At 42.4% G+C, this 17,189-nt stretch overlaps 1 protein-coding gene across 3 annotated transcripts in view; it reads left to right on the forward strand.

Moving 5' to 3' along the window:
- tln2b (talin 2b) overlaps window positions 1–17,189 on the forward strand; it is an 80,481-nt gene that overhangs the window by 29,181 nt on the left and 34,111 nt on the right. For all 3 annotated transcript variants that reach the window (XM_087178312.1, XM_087178311.1, XM_087178313.1), the window contains exons 2-14: window positions 2,272–2,445; window positions 2,545–2,642; window positions 2,837–2,966; window positions 3,636–3,791; window positions 4,313–4,455; window positions 10,602–10,729; window positions 11,036–11,099; window positions 11,316–11,420; window positions 13,536–13,691; window positions 14,469–14,570; window positions 14,686–14,762; window positions 16,052–16,235; window positions 16,750–16,863. In XM_087178312.1, coding sequence (XP_087034438.1) covers window positions 2,310–2,445; window positions 2,545–2,642; window positions 2,837–2,966; window positions 3,636–3,791; window positions 4,313–4,455; window positions 10,602–10,729; window positions 11,036–11,099; window positions 11,316–11,420; window positions 13,536–13,691; window positions 14,469–14,570; window positions 14,686–14,762; window positions 16,052–16,235; window positions 16,750–16,863 — 1,593 coding nt within the window. In that variant the 5' untranslated portion in view covers window positions 2,272–2,309. The remainder of the gene's footprint in view (window positions 1–2,271; window positions 2,446–2,544; window positions 2,643–2,836; window positions 2,967–3,635; window positions 3,792–4,312; window positions 4,456–10,601; window positions 10,730–11,035; window positions 11,100–11,315; window positions 11,421–13,535; window positions 13,692–14,468; window positions 14,571–14,685; window positions 14,763–16,051; window positions 16,236–16,749; window positions 16,864–17,189) is intronic.

Here is a 17,189-nt window from a genome sequence, read left to right on the forward strand (position 1 = left end):
CGATTGAATTGTCCATGTTTAGACTCCCCAGCAAGCTGCTCTTTGGCCATTTTCATGTCTTAATATTTAGTAGTAAACAAACCTAATTCAATACAGGGTGCTCCCCTGATGGATCAGTGAATGTCATGGGAGTGCTTTGAAATTTAATTTTTTAGATCTACCTAGTGATGTAGGAAAGGTAATAAAATAAATAAGATCCAACAGAGACTCGCATAAGTGAGTTGTTTCTCATTGCTCCTCTCTCAGACGTAGATCCACCCATGCCTGAAAGCAGAGCTAATGAGGAGCTGGCTTCACTGGAGTGTTTGCACGAGGATACTAGTGAAAAAATGTGCTCTCACACTACTGTAAGCTCAGGGATTATCATTATCCTCCTGGGTTTCATCATGTGGTTTCTGTAGAACTGTGAAGCGAGTGATGCTACTCACAACAGATACTAAAGCGACTGTTGCTTTAGGAGTAGACCTACAGTCATCTATAGCAAATACCTGCCGTCAGAGGTATCTGGATGGATGGACCCGTCTGAAACGTCCCTGTGAAACTTCCACAAAAGTGCAAACATTTTATCTGCACAATCCGTATATTTGGTGAGTCTACATTGTGAGCCCACATACGTGCCAACGTGGCCTGCTGTGTTTGTCAGTCTGGGGTCTCAAGCTGCTTGTCTAGAAGCGAGTATCTGCGGAAAGAGCTGGATGACAAAAACTCGGTGGGGCTTCTCCACCAGCCTGTACAGAGGAGAGCTCATGCGGCGCCATTACCCCTTCTTCTTTGTGCTTGTCTTTCCCTCTTTGTGTGAAGAAATACTCAGGGAAGGAGAGGGTCTATTGGAGAGGAACCCATGTCCATGACAGAGCCACAGTCACAGGCGGCCTCATTCAGAACTCGATCATTATAGAAAATTTACTTCTCAGACTTCCTCTGCTCTGGCTCAAAAGGCATCTGTGGACGAGCTGCGAATCCTGAGCACAGAATAACTCTTTGTTTCCCAGTGCGGCCGACATCTGAATTGTGTCAGTGTGAAGATTTGAACTTTTGCCTTTATGTCCAACTATGGAGAAAAATCTAAAATTCTTTTGGTGTTGAATTTAGAGTAAAGTACAGCTGAAACAATTAGTGAGTTAATCGAGTGGCCAGTCACCAGAAAATTATTTGGCAACTATTTTATTTCAGTCCATTGTTTTCAGTTCAAGTAAAAATGCCAAAAGCGATTTGAACATGCCGACTTTGGCTTTGGAAATTTTTTCATAATATGCTGGTGTTTTATGGATCAAATGATTAATCGAATAATAGGAAAGATAATGAACAAATTAATCTGATAATGAAAACTATTCTTAGTTGCAGCCCTGGTGTATAGTTACATCAATATTTGTGAACTTGAATCTATGCTGATATACCCGTCTTCTCTGGGAGAGATGAGTTGGCTTTGGAGGCGTCACAGACTAATCTTTGTTCACAAAAAAAAGTAAGACTGAGATTTTAGATGTATAATGTAAATAAGAGGCAGAGAGCCTCCCTGGTGTAGATGGCCCTATTTATCACATCCATCCCTCTCCCTGTTCAAGCCAAGGTCAAGGAAGAGGAGAAACACACTGCAGTATCAGACTCTTTCCTTTTTTTTTTCTTTTTTTTTTTTTTTTTGCGCATATGAGTCTCAGAATACCTGAATTGATTCACCCTAATTGCAGTATGTGATAAAACACCCACTGATTTGTCTCACGGTGAAGCCTGCTGCTGGTGGAGAGTGCAAGCCAGAGGAAGAGCAGATAATTATGCAGTGGTGGAACGTCATATTCTGTGTTTTGACTCGGCTCCTGTTATTCCTGCCGATTAGAGAGATTTGCGGTCTCTTTTTTATAATTTTTTTTTTTTCCTTTTTCCGCTGAAAGATTATGTCGCTTGTCTTGGTTCAACTAATTCTACACATACTGCAATCAGGCAGAGGCTGTCCATACACGTAACCCTTTAATATCAGAACAGCGGGGAAGAATGAGGAACTGGGGTGCGGCATAACACACATTCAATTTCACAGGTGAAAATGTCCCCAAGAAGGTAATTGTGATGATTTGCTCAGTGCCTTGCGGTGCTATTTTCTGCCTCTGAGACTTCCTCTTCACACTTTGGAGTATGATTGTTTTATGAGAGGACATTTTAATAATGGCTTGTTGACACCAGCCACAACACAGACAGTCTATTGGAGATATTAGCCAGCAGTATGACTTTACACATTCACTGAACCTCACGTACTGTTTGTGCTTCTGTGTTGTCCAGGTGTGTAGGTTGGTGAGGCCGTTATACTACCCACCAAGATGGTGGCCTTGTCACTAAAGATATGTGTACGTCAGTGCAATGTGGTGAAGACGATGCAGTTTGAGCCATCCACGCCAGTGTATGACGCCTGCAGAATCATCAGAGAGAGAGTACCGGAAGCCCAGACAGGACAAGGTTGGTGGATGACTCACAAATGGCGAATCTATAGTAATTTACATAATGGAAATCTATAGGAATCTACATTTGCATACTGTGTTTCCCTTGGTGTTTCAGCCTCAGATTATGGCCTCTTCCTGTCTGACGATGATCCCAGGAAAGGAATCTGGCTCGAGTCTGGAAGAACCCTGGATTACTACATGCTGCGAAATGGAGTAAGATTAAGTCATATAGTCTGGGGTGGAGAACTGTCAGTGTCACTTATCATCTCTTAAAGTGATTTACATTTTCTGGAGGCACCTGAGATATTCATGCCTCCCTGCTCGCAGGGAGCGACTGCAGTTTACTGTCGAGAATGATCAGCACGGTTGTAGATGTCACTGAGCTTCCCCCTTTCCTGTTTTCTCAGGACGTCTTGGAGTATAAGAAGAAACAAAGGCCGCAAAAGATCAAAATGCTGGATGGTGCCATTAAAACCATCATGGTGGATGACTCAAAAACAGTCGGGGAGCTGCTCGTCACCATATGCAGTAGAATAGGTAAGTGATAGTCTCCCAGCGCTGCTAGTACGAATCTTGTCAAGCCATCATCCGAGGCTTGAATTATTCATCCTCTATTTTATTTTTAGTCCACAGCATACCGCTTGACTTCACACTGAGTTGCATTATGTTACATCGATACATTCATATTTGAACAGCAGCGTTAGTTAACTACTTTGGAGCGTTCATATACACTTGATAAAGCCCTGATCACGTTTTTTTTTTTTTTTTAAAGCATGATTGGCATCATTCATCAAGCTCAAACAAGCTTGTTTCTAATAAATGCTGAAGTGTTCTTTCTAAGGCTCAGACCGTGCCCTCGCTGCCTGTCACAGAGGGGTTCCCTAAGCTGTGTATTTCAATTATAATGGGCTGCCATCAAGCTCGACTGGATGAGGAGGAGAGGGATGTGTGTCTGGCAGATAGCTTTATTGGAAAATGTTTGTTTGGAGTAGGCCCTTTCTGCTTGGCGTCTTCTCCTCCACAGCTCCCATTTTAGTTTGCTGGCTCTGTACCAGCTTTCCTTCACTTCTGTTTCAAAGCAGAGAGAAAGAGATGAAAAGGGAGCGTAAGAGAATTGCTTTCTCTATCGTGGCAGCAGTTATCGCGCCAGCTTGAGGCATCTCCTCCTCCTCCTCCTTCTCCCTGGCTAACTTGTGCCCTTTTCAGGAATCACCAACTATGAGGAGTACTCCCTCATTCAAGAGGTGGCGGAGGACAAGAAGGAGGACGGGATGGGGACGCTGAAGAAAGACAGAACGCTGCAGCTACGAGACGAGAGGAAGATGGAAAAGCTCAAAGCCAAACTCCACACAGATGATGACTGTGAGTGCGAGCGTGCAAAAGCCTCCAGAAGTGTCATTCATATGCTGATGGTTTTAAGGCCGTTTCTTATTTTCACATGAATAAATCTGACTCGATGCCATCATCTGGACATGTGCTTTATCACTCAAGTCTAATTTATTGCATGGACAAATCAAAGTTTAATGAAATTACCACTGTTATCTTTTGCCCAGAGGACACCAATTAAATTTTGAAACATGCGAATATATAAATCACCCTCCTAACTTTGGCTGAAAACTGGCTTTCGTCTCAGCAGAAAATAAAGCAAATGACAGTGTTTGTGCCCAGTCAAGATTTTCACTTCTCCGTGATTAATGTGGTAAATTGTCTGTCTAAGCTGATCTGTCTTGCCCATGTGATGCGTTTGAACAGCATGGTTAATTTCACCATCAGTACCCTCCTCTAGTAACATCTTTGTTAAGTGAATGTGTATTCATTTCAGTGCATGTGGTAACAGAGAGAGTGTGTGTGTGTGTGTGTGTCTGTGTGTATTGATTGGGCAGTGAACTGGCTGGACCACAGCAGAACATTCAGAGAGCAAGGAGTGGAGGAAAGCGAGACTCTGCTGCTCAGGCGCAAGTTCTTCTATTCGGACCAGAATGTGGACTCACGGGACCCTGTCCAGCTAAACCTGCTCTATGTTCAGGTAAACTTGATGCACACACCTTTGGGCTGATAGTAGCAAAAATATAAAAAACCAGTGGCGAGAGAGAGGGAAGTGAGGGCTACATTTTATTTTTTATTTTTTGCTGAACTGGTAAAAAAAAAAGCCCAAGCAGGCTAGCATATGAATCATACTGCAGTTTTTTGGGGTGTTTTTTAAATGTTTTTCAGAAGAGACAGGAGACATAACAGGAGTGTAATTAGACTCAATAACTATGTTTTACCGTGCATCTAACATTTGGCCAGGTCTGGACAGACTGAAATGTGGTTAGCTCACATGTGGTCCAGACAGGTTTGACTTGTTTCTTGGTTCTACTATACCGTGTCACAACAACATAAATCTTTACACGAGAAGGCAAAGCTTTAGTTCCAGATGTTAAAAGCTGCATTTTGTCCAGCTGATGAGTACAGCAGAACAATCTGAAAAGAAAACATTGACATATTGTCACCTTATGAAGTTGTTACACATCCAGCAGACGCGGCATGACATTAGCATACGTTTGGAGTTGTGTTTGTATTCACGGAGCTAAGCCCAATATTCACTCTCCTTTTAGCTCTGTTTTTGTCTCCTCAGAAAAGTATCTGGCTCTTTACAAATTTTTCCACCAGCTAGTTGCTAACTTTGTTTGTCTTCTGTTTGTTGCTGGTTCAGTTAGCATACAGCAGGTTTACAATGTTTTGGTTTTTTTTTTCACTGAGAGCATCTGCCTGCTGTGGCTTGAAACGAGGCTGATGAAAGCGGAGCAAGAATACCAAAACAGTAAATTTGCAGACAGTAAAACCAAAACAATGTGCTTAAAGAAGCTAAAACGCTCCATAGAGCGGAGTGGAACTGCAGAGTTGGTTCATAATTCTCTATGGATTTGTCATTACAAGAGACCCCTTTCACATTACTCACAGTCATTTGATCCATTGTTAACATGAAAATATTCATGAGTGCAGCTTTAAGTTCCTCTGTGATTCCCACCATCACTCCGCTCTTTTTACCATTATACAACTGTCCATTGTAAGCACGCTGTCATCTCCATACATACATACATGTAATGAGTGGAACTTTTGCTGTTTGTAACCTTGAACTGGCGTGATGTTTTCATGTGTCTATATCCGAGGAAAATCTGAGGATGGACACAGCTATAGTGCAGCGCAGACCATGCTATTCTTTGTGGTCTGGAAAGCTCAATAGGAATTTGCTTGAGGCTGACATCACTTCAAGTAGAGCACAATACACGGTTCACAGTCTCCCTTCCGACATCTGATTGAACAAATACACTACTCAGTGGGTTGGCAGTGGTTATTGCTTCTTATTTTTAACTTTGAAAAACATGGCTTCTGTTTTGGAAATGTTAGTTGAGGTAATAACCTATTCAATTGTTTAAACATGTTTCATTCTGTCACCTAAAAATAGAGTTTCCTCCTATATTTCTCTTCTATTCACATTGTTTACACCGAAGGAAATATTAAATTGAATGGCTACACCATTACCTCAGATGGAAATATTCTAGATGTTTTGTGCATCGTTTTAGAAGCATTTCCCCAAAATTCACCCTGACATATTTGGTCTCCATGGAAACATTAGGATCCTGGCTGCAACTTCAAGTAAGGTTCTGTGGGTTTGAGCAGTGACTGACTGCACAGCATGACTGACCAGTTAGTGATTTGAGGAGGTTATGTCTGTAATATCACAGTTGTTCAGGAGGTGTAGGAGTTTAGGGTGGCAGTCAGTTACATCACAACCTAAACACTTCCTGTTGTCGGTGGATTTGTGCAATATACATGTGGTAAGACTCCGTTGGAGAGAGATGGTTTGGAGTTATGTCTGGATGAGGTGGTGTGTGTTGATTTCCTTCTCTCTTGCTGTGTCTCTATCCGTCTCTGGCAGTTACTAGTTTTATAAACTGAGGGACCCTGCTGGGGGCGAGGGGGGGTGTCAGCTGAGTCCAGTACCACACTAGTTAGGGTTTGCTCACTGCACACATCACTGCATTCACATTAGCCCCTCCAAGAGAGGAGAGGAGAGCTCCCCACTGACACCTGGACTCAAACAGCAGGGTGTGGAGTACCCAAACACACACACACTCACACACACACACTCACACACGTACACGTACAGATGTACTCCGTGACATAAACGAAGAGCATTGGAAAGAGAGTATTTTTATTGGAGACGAATTACACAGAGATTATTGAATATCCTCCCACACAAAAATACAGCTGTGAAAAACTGTGCTCAGAGATGTATACCATGTCTGAAATATGTAAAGTCGTTCGTGTTCGACTTTCTCCATCTTCTCAGTCCCTGCTGCCTCCTGAACGCGTTCACAAAAGACATCCAGCCATCCACCCTCCTGCTGCTCTCCTCCCTTCTGTCTGTCTGTTCCTGTTTTTGCCTCTATTTTTCTTACCCTCCGTTTCCTTCCCTAGTCTCCACTCCCGCTCCATCTCCTACACATTCTGACATAATCGCACACATCCCCACCCTCTTACCCTGGCACACATTACGGCACAGTGCATATCATGCTCTCCTCTCAACACAGACTCATATTTCCTTTCACAATAACATCCCCGCCCCCTGCCCCCGCCTCTATTTGCCTCTCTGTTGCCCTTCCCTATCTATCTTTCCCTCATTCTCTCTCGCTCTCTCTCTCTCTCTCTCTCTCTCACACACACACACGCACGCACACAGTCGGATTGTTACACAGGCAGATCACAGAAGACTCTCCACATGGCAGTGGCTCTAATTTGTCACCCTGTTAAAAAGGCCAAACAGAGCCAGAAGAGAGATCTCCAGCAGAATGGAACACACCTCGAGCTTCTTCTCCACATTCTTTTCCTTTTCTTTCTTACACCCCCCATTTTCCTCTTTAACGTCTGTCATCATTCACAATTCCTGTGCTTCTCAGAACCTCAGCAGTATAGAGTAATTGAATTCAGATTGTGCCAATGATGACATTACTGCTGGCATTTCTCTGACAGAGCATCCCTTCGAATCAGCGATGATCTCAAATGTTTATTAATCATTTGAAGCTTCCATGATTTCAAACCCGCACGCACGCAAACACACACGCACGCACGCACGCACAAACACACACACGCGCACAGAAACGTAATGGAAGCTCTGCCAGTAAGAGACTAATCTCCTTTACTACCCGACCACTCCCTTTCTGTCATGTATTTGTGCTAAGACCGGGATAAACCTCCGTAGCAATAGCATCACTCTGTGTGTCCCGCTCTTTTGCTTTTAGTTTTGCTCACTTTTGTTGTTTCTGAAATAAAGGTCTTTGCACCATTAGACAGTGTTGTTTAAAAGCAGGATCAGATGGAGCATTTGTATTCGAAACAGTATCCTTGAAAAAGTGTATTAACTCGAAATTCACCGTAGAATCCTGTTTTTAGTGCTGCTTTGTCAACCAGGGGCCAGTTATCTTACAGAAGGTCATATCGTTTCATCCTGTTGTTCTGTAAGAGTTTGTGATAGCATCTTTGGAGCCTTTAAAGCGTTTTTTACTGTATTGGAAAATGGACATCACAGAGAAATATAGAAAGAAGGGTCAGGTTGGATTTGAACCAAAGCCAGCTGGTGTATCTTACTGTAGCTGACTGAGTCATCATCAAAATCTTTTCAAACTTTTAGGATTAGTCCTCACACAAAACTGTGTCACGTAAGTCATGAAGCGTTTAGAAAATGCTTTATTCACTTATCTATTAGTAGCTGTCCCGATCAAACACTGCTCTGTGCATTGAGTTGCTTTAGTGTATCCCTACGTCAGCATTTATTTTTATGGCTGTATTATACTCTGTGTCTGCTCTGCTGGGCCGCGGTGGACTTGTTGACCTCAGTGTTTTAGCCCCAGGCTGTATGTGTCACAGCTTCTGATGTCTTGTGCTTCACTTCCACTCATGCAGCTCCATTAAAATGTCCCAGAACCAGTGCCTGTATCACTTGTCGTATCCGCAATGAGAAAATCAGGGACTGGCCTCACAGTCTTGTAACGTGGTAACAAGACGGTGACCAAATAGAGACACGTGCCTGTGAATTTACTTCTGAATCTGAGGTTTGCCAATGAAATGACCCGATGAATGATCAATAGTAAACTTTATATACTGTATATTGTAAACAAAGCAATGAGTGTTTTGACATGGGAGCATTTTTCCATGTTTTAGCCTTGGTCTTGGATTTGATAGCGTCAGGTTCAGAGCTCATCCTGAATGCTCCTTATGAATCTCACCTTCACTAACCGATTAGCATCGGCTGTTTCATTCACAGCTGACCGCTAACTTCCAATCATGTTCAGGCAGGTGTACATCATGGCCGTTACCAAACCTGACACTTTCTCACTTTATTCTGCTGATACACACTTGACCACACTGTCTGTTGCAGCAGCTCCCCTCACCTTCCCAAGCCTCATCAAAGAGCAGAGCCTTTTCTGCCAAATCTAGCTTTATAACCATTAGCTAAAAGTGTAAATGGGTTATGGCATTTGCATGGAACACGGCGAAATGGGTCATTTACCTCATTGTATACATTATTCTAAAAGACTAGTATCTAGTTTGCTGATTTTCTGTGTGTGAGTCACTTCTGGATCGACTGAGTTATCTCTCTGGATGCTCCCTGCTGGATATTGACTCCCTCATGTTATCACCAGTAATGGATGATGCAAGCAACATCTATTCAAATGCATCCTACTTTTACTGACAAAGAACTGTGAACTCCAGCTGAGGATGCATCTGCAAAGCCTTGATAAGGTGTTTACATCCAACAGTATCTTGGTGTCTATCAGTTTACTCCAGCTGGCACATCTTAGTTTTTCTTTCAAACCGGAATAGTCTTGTCCAGGTTACTGAAACCATAGATAAAACCCTTACATTTGCATAGCACATAACTAGGAAACCCACACTGGGGGTCTTGCAACCTAAATAATTTTACTAAATAACCAGGGGCCCACTAGTAAATTTCGTCATACTCTATAACCAAAATGCATCTACCAAACAATACCTATTTGAATATTTAAACATTTATATCTAGCTGTTCCATCATTCCTCAGCATCTTACTTCAGAATAATACAGAGTAGTAACAGTGTGTAGCGGAGTGAATGGCATGTGTGAGGGCTAATTTTAGAGTGTCTTCTTGTGTTCAGCAAGAGCTTATGTACTCCACTGTGAATTGCACTGGGGAAAGGACTTGATTGTGAGTGGAGGAGATTGTTGTCCTCATTACAGCAGTAAGCCGCTGCTTAGTTTTTCATTGATGTAATGGGACGTAAGAATGAGTCAAGTCCACGCTGTGCACTGATATGCTAATGCTAAAAGCACTGATGGCTCCTTTCTCACTGTCAGCACGGCCTCTTGGCTTTTGGAGCCATTAATTTTGCAGCAGCACACTAGAACGAGGGAGTGCGAGTAGACAGAGAGAGAGAGAGAGAGAGAGAGAGAGAGAGAGAGAGAGAGAGAGAGAGAGTGGCGGAGCTGACTGCCCCTTGGAGAAAACAGCACACACTGACAACCATTTGAAAGATGTCAACAAAGGCTTCTCCCTTTCGATCTACCTAAATGGTGAAGATAATGTAGACAGCCTGGCTGAAAACGCATGGAAGCATAAGTGATATCTCAGCAGCATCAAACACACATAACACAAGCCCTTCTTTTTTTTTTGGTCAGTAAAAAAAAAAAACTTTCACTCATTGGATTTCTTAACAACATATAGACGGCCATTCTGTGATGCAGATGAGATATTGTGATGGACTGATGCATTTCCCTGTAATGTGTTTTCCTCTTTAATAACAAGTAATGGGCTGTGATGACAAATCGTTGGAACTGTTACGTGTGAAAACAGGCAGAATGGCTTTTATTGTCGCAAAACAAATCCTATTTGGCTCCCCTGTGTGGCAGAGTCTCAGTTATGATGTTCCTGCTCTAGATATACACTTAATCATTCACTTAGAAGACATCTTCTCTGGAGCCACGGCACATTCAAAGCACACAATAAGAGCTCATTACGGAAGCTCTGCTGGGTGAATTTTGGATAAATCTTATGCCTTTGTAGTTGTATCCTTTTCCTGGATGTGTGCTTCTTCCTCTCACTTGCTCCCCTCTCCCCCTTCTCATTTCCCCCCTCCTCATGTCTCCTCCAGGCTAGGGATGATATATTGAATGGATCCCACCCTGTCTCCTTTGATAAAGCTTGCGAGTTCGCAGGAATCCAAGCTCAGATCCAGTTCGGACCCCACGTGGAGCACAAGCACAAGCCCGGATTCCTGGAGTAAGCTTTTCTCTTCAAAAAGATGCATTAACACCAACATTCACAATAAGTCTGCATGGCGCCTTGTGCTTTTACTATGTTCACAGCTGTACGTATGCAGTGGTTATCTCCTGCTTCAGTACAGGCTGTTTCTTCAGGGATTTCCTCTAGTGGAAAGCTCAGGGGGTGGCGTCAGCTGTTACAACTGTTTTCTGATATGTAGGCAGTAGGGCAGGAATGACCTCATATGTGGAGGTATGTTAATAGAAAAGGAAATGCCTGTAGCTCAAAAGAGTAACCATGTAAAAATGTTATTTATCTCCGTAGCCTGAAGGAGTTCCTACCTAAAGAGTACATCAAGCAGAGAGGGTCCGAGAAGAAAATATTCCAAGTATGTACATTACATTGCCTGAATGTTGCATTTAAGTAAATGTAGTGTTTTTGAAGCTGTGGACGGCGCCCTGGGGAATTGTGGAAATTTGTTCTCTGTTAAGGCACGAATTGGAGAAATACAAAACATGTAGATCACAGCATTTCAAGTATATTAACGCACATATATAATGACCAGTCTGAGGACGTGGAGATGTAACCGCTGTCGTTTCACCAGGAACATAAGAACTGCGGAGAGATGACGGAGATTGAGGCAAAAGTGAAGTATGTGAAGCTCGCCAGGTCCCTGCAGACGTACGGAGTGTCCTTCTTCCTGGTGAAAGTAAGAGCTGAACCCATGCTAATTTACACCAGTCAAATGGTGAATCAGTGAAAGAGAATGTGTTCACAGATTTACTGCATACATTAGATTCATAAGCACAGTGGACAATAAGCCCACATTCCCAACAAATGTGGTTTCTGCCCTTAAAGGATAATTACAACTTGGATCTTTTTTTTTTTTCTTTGGGCCATCATTTCTATTAGTTATTGTAGCACACAAACAAAGAAAACACAGAAGAGACACAAGCAGTCAGATGATAATACAGGTTGTAAACAAGCCCCAAGGTAAGCTGACCTTATTTGCAAGAGAAAGCTTAAGCTAAATGGTTGGTTTGTTTACAAGTGTGATCTTCTGACTGCTTGTGTCTTGCCACATTTAACTTCGCTGTAGTAATGTTGCCACATTTGTAGATCTCAACGGTTAAACGGTCAATGTTACCATAAATGATGTAAATGAAGGACAACACTATGAAAATAAAGCTCTAGTTGTAATAAATTTTCCTTTGATAATTACTGAGCGATATCAGTGTAAATGAAACATCTGGATGCGGAAAGCAGGCACGTAATGCTTCTGCGCCGATGACTGGCAGCTGTGAGAAAGCAGTCCTGATATACACTGCGCAGTCTAACAGGTATGAAAGCTTGTTGAAAACTCCAAAAAACCCCATTATCACAACAAATCAGAAGCTTCAGAGTGCAAGCTTGTGCACTCGCCGTTCAGCAGCACACTCATTGCTGTGAAATACTTGTGACAATAGCAATTCTGTTCTGTTCTGGTTTGGCGAACACAAAAGTGGAATGGAAGTGCGGCACACGAATGGGATGAAGTCGCACCGGCAGGTATTATAAAAGCTCTCTGACAGCAGCCCAAGCGGGGAGGAAAAAGAGGAAGAGGGCTGTTGTCTGCTGGGGTTTTAATGGACGATAAATGGAATATTTGGCCTCACAGTTAAAGCAGACTGCAGGGTTCAGATTATCTTTGTGTGTGTGTGTGAGTGAGTGTGAGTGTGAGTGCACGCGTGCGTGGTCTGCCTCCGATGAGGAGATGTACTGATGGAGATTTCAAGACACTGCTAAATAATTCACTCCAGCTGCACTCCGCTCTCGATGCTAACAGAGGCAAAAGCACAGACCTGGCTTTGTTGAAGCAGATCTGAGAGTTTGTTGTAACCTTCCATTTCTCATCTGACAGTCTTTAATCGCTGCAGGTTCCCGCGTTGGCAAACTCTCTATAGCTGCAAACTTCACAGAATTGGAAATATTGTACATGGGAAGAAAATAAGCCTGTAAATATCCCTGTGTGTGACTGCTGTTCTATTGTGATTTGTTGCACAAGCTAATTTCCCCAAACAATAATCAAGGTTAACTATTTAAAATGATATAATACCTCAGCTACACCACTTCAGATTAGAAAATCATGCTTCCTGCTTGAACAGAGCCTAGATACTTATGACATTCAAGTAATATAACCCTACAACAATCGAAGTTTTTAATAAACCTTTGTGTGAAGATATCTCGAACAGTGGGATAATGTTATCTGTCCTTGTGTTTAAGAGCCCTGACCCTCAAAGCTGTTCTACTTACTGGCCTTTGTTCCATTCTAGGAGCTCTCCATTTTAACCCTGTGATTAAAAAAAAAAAAAAAAACAACAACAAAAGCCTGGAAACATAAAACGTATATATTTTTGAACTCCCCGGTCTCTACAGTCTGTTAATTTCTGTGTCGTCTTCTGCAATCCCGGAGGGGAGCCAAGTGTAGGCTCGGTCTCTAAAGTGAGCTGTAATAGATTTTCAGTGGGCAGAGAGTGGAGGGCGCTGGAGCTGGTCAGGCAGAGAGCGCTGGTGGAAGCACCAGGCTGGTGTGCTGACAGTGACTAAAGCCTGTGGAGACCCTGCTCAATAAAGCAGCAGTTAAACAAGGCTGAACTCTGCTGGGTCACTTCACAGCTGCCCTTCTCCCTCCTCCATTTGGGGCTTCAAGCCACGGAAACAGCATGCGTATCGCAAAAGCACAAGCAGAATGGCACAACGATTTTGCATTCGCACCTTGAATGAATCATCTGTGTGGGTGTTTAGCGCCGGCATATATGTTGCCTGATGTTGTCCTGTCTGACAGGAAAAGATGAAGGGTAAAAATAAGCTGGTGCCGCGGCTGCTGGGGATAACCAAAGAGTCGGTGATGCGAGTGGATGAGAAGACGAAGGATGTGGTGCAGGAGTGGCCTCTGACAACAGTCAAGAGATGGGCTGCCTCCCCCAAGAGCTTCACCCTGGTACTGTTTGACTGTTTGCCTCAAGTCCTCAGCACTACTTAGATAGTCAGATGTTATACCCTCCTAATCCTATGCACATATTCAGTTATTCTGTGCGCAGTGTGATTTACACAGCTCTGCATCACATATTCAATCTTTCTCCCACTTTTCATTTTCCAATACAAACAGCATCCGAAAAATTGTTGAGACCTCAGACTCCATTATTGAATGTTTTCAGCATGCTAGCCAGCTATTTCATCTGAGTTAACAATAGATGCCCGGGGAAGAACGTGCAGAATTTGGATGTATTATTTATCTGAAAGCTTTTTCAATTTTCTTTACCAGCTGTTGGCAGTAGCACTGTCTGTTTTCTGCTCGTATTGGAGGGGAGTACTCCATTTAAAGATTAATAGATTATGCAAATTTCAAAAAATACTCTAAGGTATATTTGCCAACATTGATTTAAACAAAAAAATATTCACCCTTGTGTTTCTGCTTTGAAGTGAGCAGTTTCGATATTCACTGCATCTCATTTTTAATCAGCTCTTTGGAGGAATAGGGCCATAGAAGCCAGTCAGCTCTTCTTTTTGTTAGGGCTAGAAATGATGAAGGTGCTGCCAAGTTTATTCAGAACCTCAGTGCCAGTGAGCCATTTTTTTATTTTATTTTTTTTACGTGTAAGCAGACTGTGAGGGTCTCATCAGGTATAGAATATCTTATCAGTGCTAGATAGTTAGATGTTAGAATACTGCGACTTGATTTTCCCTGAATCTTTGCTGTCTTCATTGCATTACAAAGGATTTTGGAGAGTACCAGGAGAGTTACTACTCTGTCCAGACCACAGAGGGAGAGCAGATATCCCAACTTATTGCTGGATACATTGACATCATACTTAAAAAGGCAAGTAACTGAAAAAAGAAACTAAAGCTCTTTGAATTCGTACAACACACATGGAACTCTCCATACTCGTAGCCTGCATTTTTCAATGTGATGTCTGTGTCTCTCCTCTCTACAGAAGCAGAGTAAAGATCGTTTTGGCCTTGAGGGAGATGAGGAATCCACCATGCTGGAAGAATCTGTTTCCCCCAAGAAGTGAGTAGTGCTCGTGTATCAACGACTGTATTGTCTGTGCAGAATGCTGACCATTCCTATTCAGTGTGCACAGTCCAGTTATTCCTTGTGAATTTAAACCTTGCTGTTTAATTGTGCATGTAATTACATTTCTCCCAGTGTAGTGCCCCCAAGAGAGGTAATGTTAGAATAAAATACAAAAAAAAAAGCACTTTGAATTTTAAAGTACCACCGTTCTCGATATTCCAAAAGACAATCTGTTAAAACGCTTCCATGTACAATTTTTTTTTGTTTTTAAAAATGCAAACACAAAACCTGCCTAAGGGTAAAGCCACTAAATTATCTTATTTCACAAGAGAACGCTGCATCTTAGGAAGGTTAAGATATCATCTCATTGGAAGCTCTTTTTAATTCATTCATTTTTATCTCCCAGTTGTTTGCCGTCTCTCGCGATTTTTCCCATCTAGCTTCGTGGTTGATGCTGATGGAAATCAAGGTAATGCTTATGGACCACGGCTCTATCACACAGAGCTTGGAAATTTGTTGTCACTGGAAATCCACATGGCTCTTAGTGAAACCACTATCTGGCAGAATGGGGCATCATATTCCTGCTGCTCACAGGCCAATTGACTCATGTCGTGGTTCTCAGCACAAAAACATAATTGCTGCCTCTCAAAACAAGCCATAATTAACCAGCGGAGTCAGGAGCATCTGTTGAGCTGGGAAGGAAAACAGACATTTTTCTGTACAATATTTTTTCTGACAATGCCTACTCACCTTGGGAACAGTTGCTAACAAGCGTGGTAATTACTTTAATTACAATTTTTGTAATTTTCATCATCCAACAGTTACATTATTATGTGGATTAATGATCAGAATTTAAATATCCACTAAGTCATAAAAAAAATTGTAGAACACCTCCGTAAGCCAGTTTGCAAAGCACACGACACTGTCTAGACATAGAGATAACTATCCTAAAATAGGATCATTTATAATTGATCTGATGAGTTTTCATAAGGATGGAAGATTAGATGAAAAGCACCATGTATATCATTACAAAGTCTGCAGCCCTGAATGAAATTGGTAATTTAGTTTTTCATTTTGTTTGACATTATATTACTGGTCTTTCCATTACACATAAAGCTTTAATTTAGATCCTTAGTTTTCACATAACCAGACGGTTTGAATGCATCTGTGTGCATCCTGCGCATGTGTGTTGAATGTACATTACATACACAACTTCATGATTAAAGTGCATTTAATTAAGAAACTCATTGTACACCTCCTATCTTTTTTTCCTCTTGTTTTAGGTCCACAATTTTGCAGCAGCAGTTCAATCGGGTGGGTCGTGTGGAGCACGGCTCAGTAGCACTTCCTGGTATAATTCGGTCAGGATCCATCGGCGGCCCCGACACCTTTAATATGGGGGTTATGCCCTCTGCCCAGCAGCAAATCACCACAGGGCAGATGCACAGAGGACACATGCCCCCTCTGGTGAGAAAGAGCACTTGCAAATTGCAAGCGAACATGATGTCCCACACAAATGCAACTAAAGCAAATACACAGATATACCCTCTGTGCCGCCATGTTTTGATATAAATGTGTCTAGCATCCAACCACGGGCCACTCTGTGCAATTTAATATAGTGAACAGAGGGGATGAGAAAATTATCAGTGCTCTCGTTTTTAAAATGTCAGAGCACAGTGTTGAGGTCATCCTCACATTTTTTATGTGAATCTGATCTGTGGTGTTTGAAATATTGGCTGTGGTCCCCGCTGTCAACACTGAACCACAATAACAATATGAATATGGCTGTGAGTGAGATAGAGAATGAAACGTGACTTATGCTCACACTAAAAGCCCATCTGTCTCCTGTGGTTTATAGACATTAGATTGCAAGACTGAGAGGTTCACAATTTTGCACCCGCATACAATGCATGTTGTGTATTTAGATTGCTTTTGTTTGGTCATTTGCACACTGTGTGCCTCCGTTGTTTGTTGTTGTCAGAGTCTGGCGCAGCAGGCCCTGATGGGGACCATCAACAGCAGTATGCAGGCTGTGCAGCAGGCCCAAGCTGACCTGGGACATGTTGATAATCTTCCTCCACTGGGCCATGACTTGGTGAGTCTCCTCACTACAGCGTAGATGCAGCATGGATAGATGGAGTACCCTTCTACATCCAAACATTTATAGCAACTCCTCGAGTTCCACTTTTCTAGCCATCATGGATGCAAACAGATCTTAGAAATCATCACATCAAAGTCCATCATATTTCTCCAATACAATTAAGCTGTAGAGCTGACTGTAACTGTGGAGGCTGTATTTAATGCTTGAGTGTTTCCAAATATGTAGGTGTTACAGCCAGAGTCTTTTAATCCTTCACAAGAAAGTTTATATGAGCTGAACATCTCCCACTATGATGAAAGCCTATAGCTCTCCTTTTCCTC

Source organism: Seriola lalandi, unplaced genomic scaffold (genome assembly GCF_002814215.2).
Source record: "Seriola lalandi dorsalis isolate HSWRI2012SDOR001 ecotype SW California unplaced genomic scaffold, Sedor1 jcf7180002054682, whole genome shotgun sequence".
NCBI classification, from domain to species: domain Eukaryota; kingdom Metazoa; phylum Chordata; class Actinopteri; order Carangiformes; family Carangidae; genus Seriola; species Seriola lalandi.